The 2,500-nt window shown below is 43.9% G+C and overlaps 1 protein-coding gene across 1 annotated transcript in view; it reads left to right on the top strand.

Annotated features, from left to right (window-relative positions):
* The first annotated feature begins 315 nt into the window (after window positions 1-315).
* The window catches only part of poglut1 (protein O-glucosyltransferase 1), a 9,078-nt gene continuing 6,893 nt past the window's right edge, over window positions 316-2,500 (top strand). The window contains exons 1-3 of the mRNA XM_060049265.1: window positions 316-474; window positions 935-1,034; window positions 1,837-1,980. Coding sequence (XP_059905248.1) covers window positions 402-474; window positions 935-1,034; window positions 1,837-1,980 — 317 coding nt within the window. The 5' untranslated portion in view covers window positions 316-401. The remainder of the gene's footprint in view (window positions 475-934; window positions 1,035-1,836; window positions 1,981-2,500) is intronic.

Here is a 2,500-nt window from a genome sequence, read left to right on the forward strand (position 1 = left end):
TCAGATTCATGAAAACAAAAAGTTTGCTTCTAAAACATGTGATGTGCAATGTTGGGGGGGATGGGATGAATAAAATGTGTCTGTACCTGGAAATATTTAAAATACAATTGAGAAAAGATTTAACATTTAGACACGAAAGATTAGAATTATGCATTATGACCTCATGGTTGTTGCATATTTCATGGATGTATTAGTCAAACGGTTAAAACACTGCCATCTGTGAAAAGTAACCTCGCATTGCATGTAATTACGGTAGTCCTGTGCGCACGCCACTACCGTAACGCCGACGCAGACAGTACTAGCTGAGGACCGATTCAGCCGGTAGTACTAGCCCGATCACTTACACAGACACTAGTAGTCGATGGAAAACCCATCAGTCACAAGTAGAAGCGCCAGGGAAAATGGAGCTTTTACGGTCGGGGATGGTGTTGCTCCTTCTCCAAGTTCTGCAGCTGTGTGTGCTCGGTGCATCAGGTAGGAGACTCAGTATGAAGCAGGCCAGTTTATTCTCAGTGTAAGATATTAAATCATCCTTTTGTTGGCTCACTAGCGACCCAGCTAAAAGCGCGATTTCCTTGTTATACACTTCCTTTGTATTAAGTTTGCAAAACTTAACAGTATGTGTTTATAAACTAAACGTTAACATTGTATGGAACGAAACCACACGCATGCACGTACAAACATGCACGTACACACAAACGCACGCACGTACACACACACACACACACACACACACACACGCACACACACACAACTAGGTGTCTTGTGCTGTGTTTAACCATAGGCCTACATATGCTGTACTTTTCTCAAGTAGAGTCTTAATCTGCACAGACCATCATATACTTAAGGGGGGATTATTTATATGGGATTAATGCGAAGGGGCAAGTGACCGACACTGAAAGGCTTACATAAACGTGATTCTGCTTCACTGCAGGTAAATCAGACCAACAGTGGCTAAACATTCAAAGGACCATTTCCAGAGCTGTGGAGGAGTACACTCCCTGTAGTCCGGTCAACTGTAGCTGTCATCTGAGGTGAGTTGCGCTCTGCTACCTGTCCTGGAATCACGAGATGTAGCCTATATGTTCTAGTTCAGCGGATCATCAACTGTTCCAACCTCAGGACCAACGTGTGTCACGAAGTCACGACCCAAAAATAATTACAATATTGATTGAACAATACTGCAGTGATCAACAATGCCTGTCGTTTAAAACATGGAGCAAAATAACCTGCAATAATCGGGGATGAACTCAATGAAACATGATTTAAGATTGAATCGTTAGTTAATTCTCAGACTTCTTTCTGAGGATTAAGGTTTGGCATATGATCTGCAACCCGCTCAAAATGCCCCTAGGGTCACGGCCCACCAGTTGAGAACCCTTTCCTTTGTTATAACTGATCCAAGATCACTATTAAGTCGTTTGGCGAGAGCTTCTTATCCGAAAAGCCTTGAACAATGAATAGAGAGAAGGGTCATTTAGTGGCAGGTAGGGGCTCAGCTTGGAAGAGAAAGGTCCTTTCAGCTGGTGGTAGAACGCCCACGCTAGACTGTCCTTATGCTTACTAGGGGGTCCAGTTGAGTCTCAAGAGGCCAACATCTCACACATTCATGTCCCCTTTTTAACAATTAAAAGGACTTTTTCATAAAAAGTGGTGTTAATCTATCACTCACCACTAGAGGGCATTTTTAAACGATTTAACAAACTGCGACCACAGTTTGTAATCACAGCATACCAACCAATCCTTATCCTAGCTAGCCCCTAGCTACCCCTATCCTAGCTAACTAGCGTCCTGGCTCATCCTAGCTAACTCTGTTTCCTGCCGCCTGTTTCCCAGCGTCCTTCAGGACGATCTGCGTCCGTTCCAAGGGGGCGTGTCGGAGAAGCTGATGGCGAGCACCGTGCGTCGGGGGGTGGGCACCCACTACCAAATCATCGGCCACAAACTGTACCGCGAGAGCAACTGCATGTTTCCAGCCAGGTGAGAGAATCCGAATGGAAGATCCGGAGGTGGCAGGTATAGCGGGTTGACTTAGCTCATTGGTTCTCAAAGTGCGGCCCGCGGGCCAATGGCGGCTCGCAGAAACATTCCTGGCGGCCCGCAATGACATACAGATTGAAAAAAAAATAATAATAATTGATTTTTATTTTTTTATTATTTTTTATTATTATATCAATATTAATTCAAACAAAAATAAATAAATATAAAGAGAAAAATCGACTCTCTAGCTTTCAATTAAATCCTGTTACATTTGTTAGTTTTAATCCGACTGTACAATACTTTGAAAAGCTGAATCTCAGTTGCGTGATTTAAACCTCACTTGACCTCACACCCAGAGGTCCACGGTGCAATGTGAGTTTTTTCACCACTGGGATGCTGACGGCGTTTTCCCGCCCATTTTTTTTCCCTTTGGCGGCCCTCAGTCAAATTTTGGGTTCCTAAATTTTGGGTTCCCAAATTTTGGGTTCCTAAACAGCCAGCTCCCGATGAGCTGGCTGTC

The sequence above is a fragment of the Gadus macrocephalus genome, chromosome 4 (assembly GCF_031168955.1).
Source record: "Gadus macrocephalus chromosome 4, ASM3116895v1".
NCBI classification, from domain to species: Eukaryota; Metazoa; Chordata; class Actinopteri; order Gadiformes; family Gadidae; genus Gadus; species Gadus macrocephalus.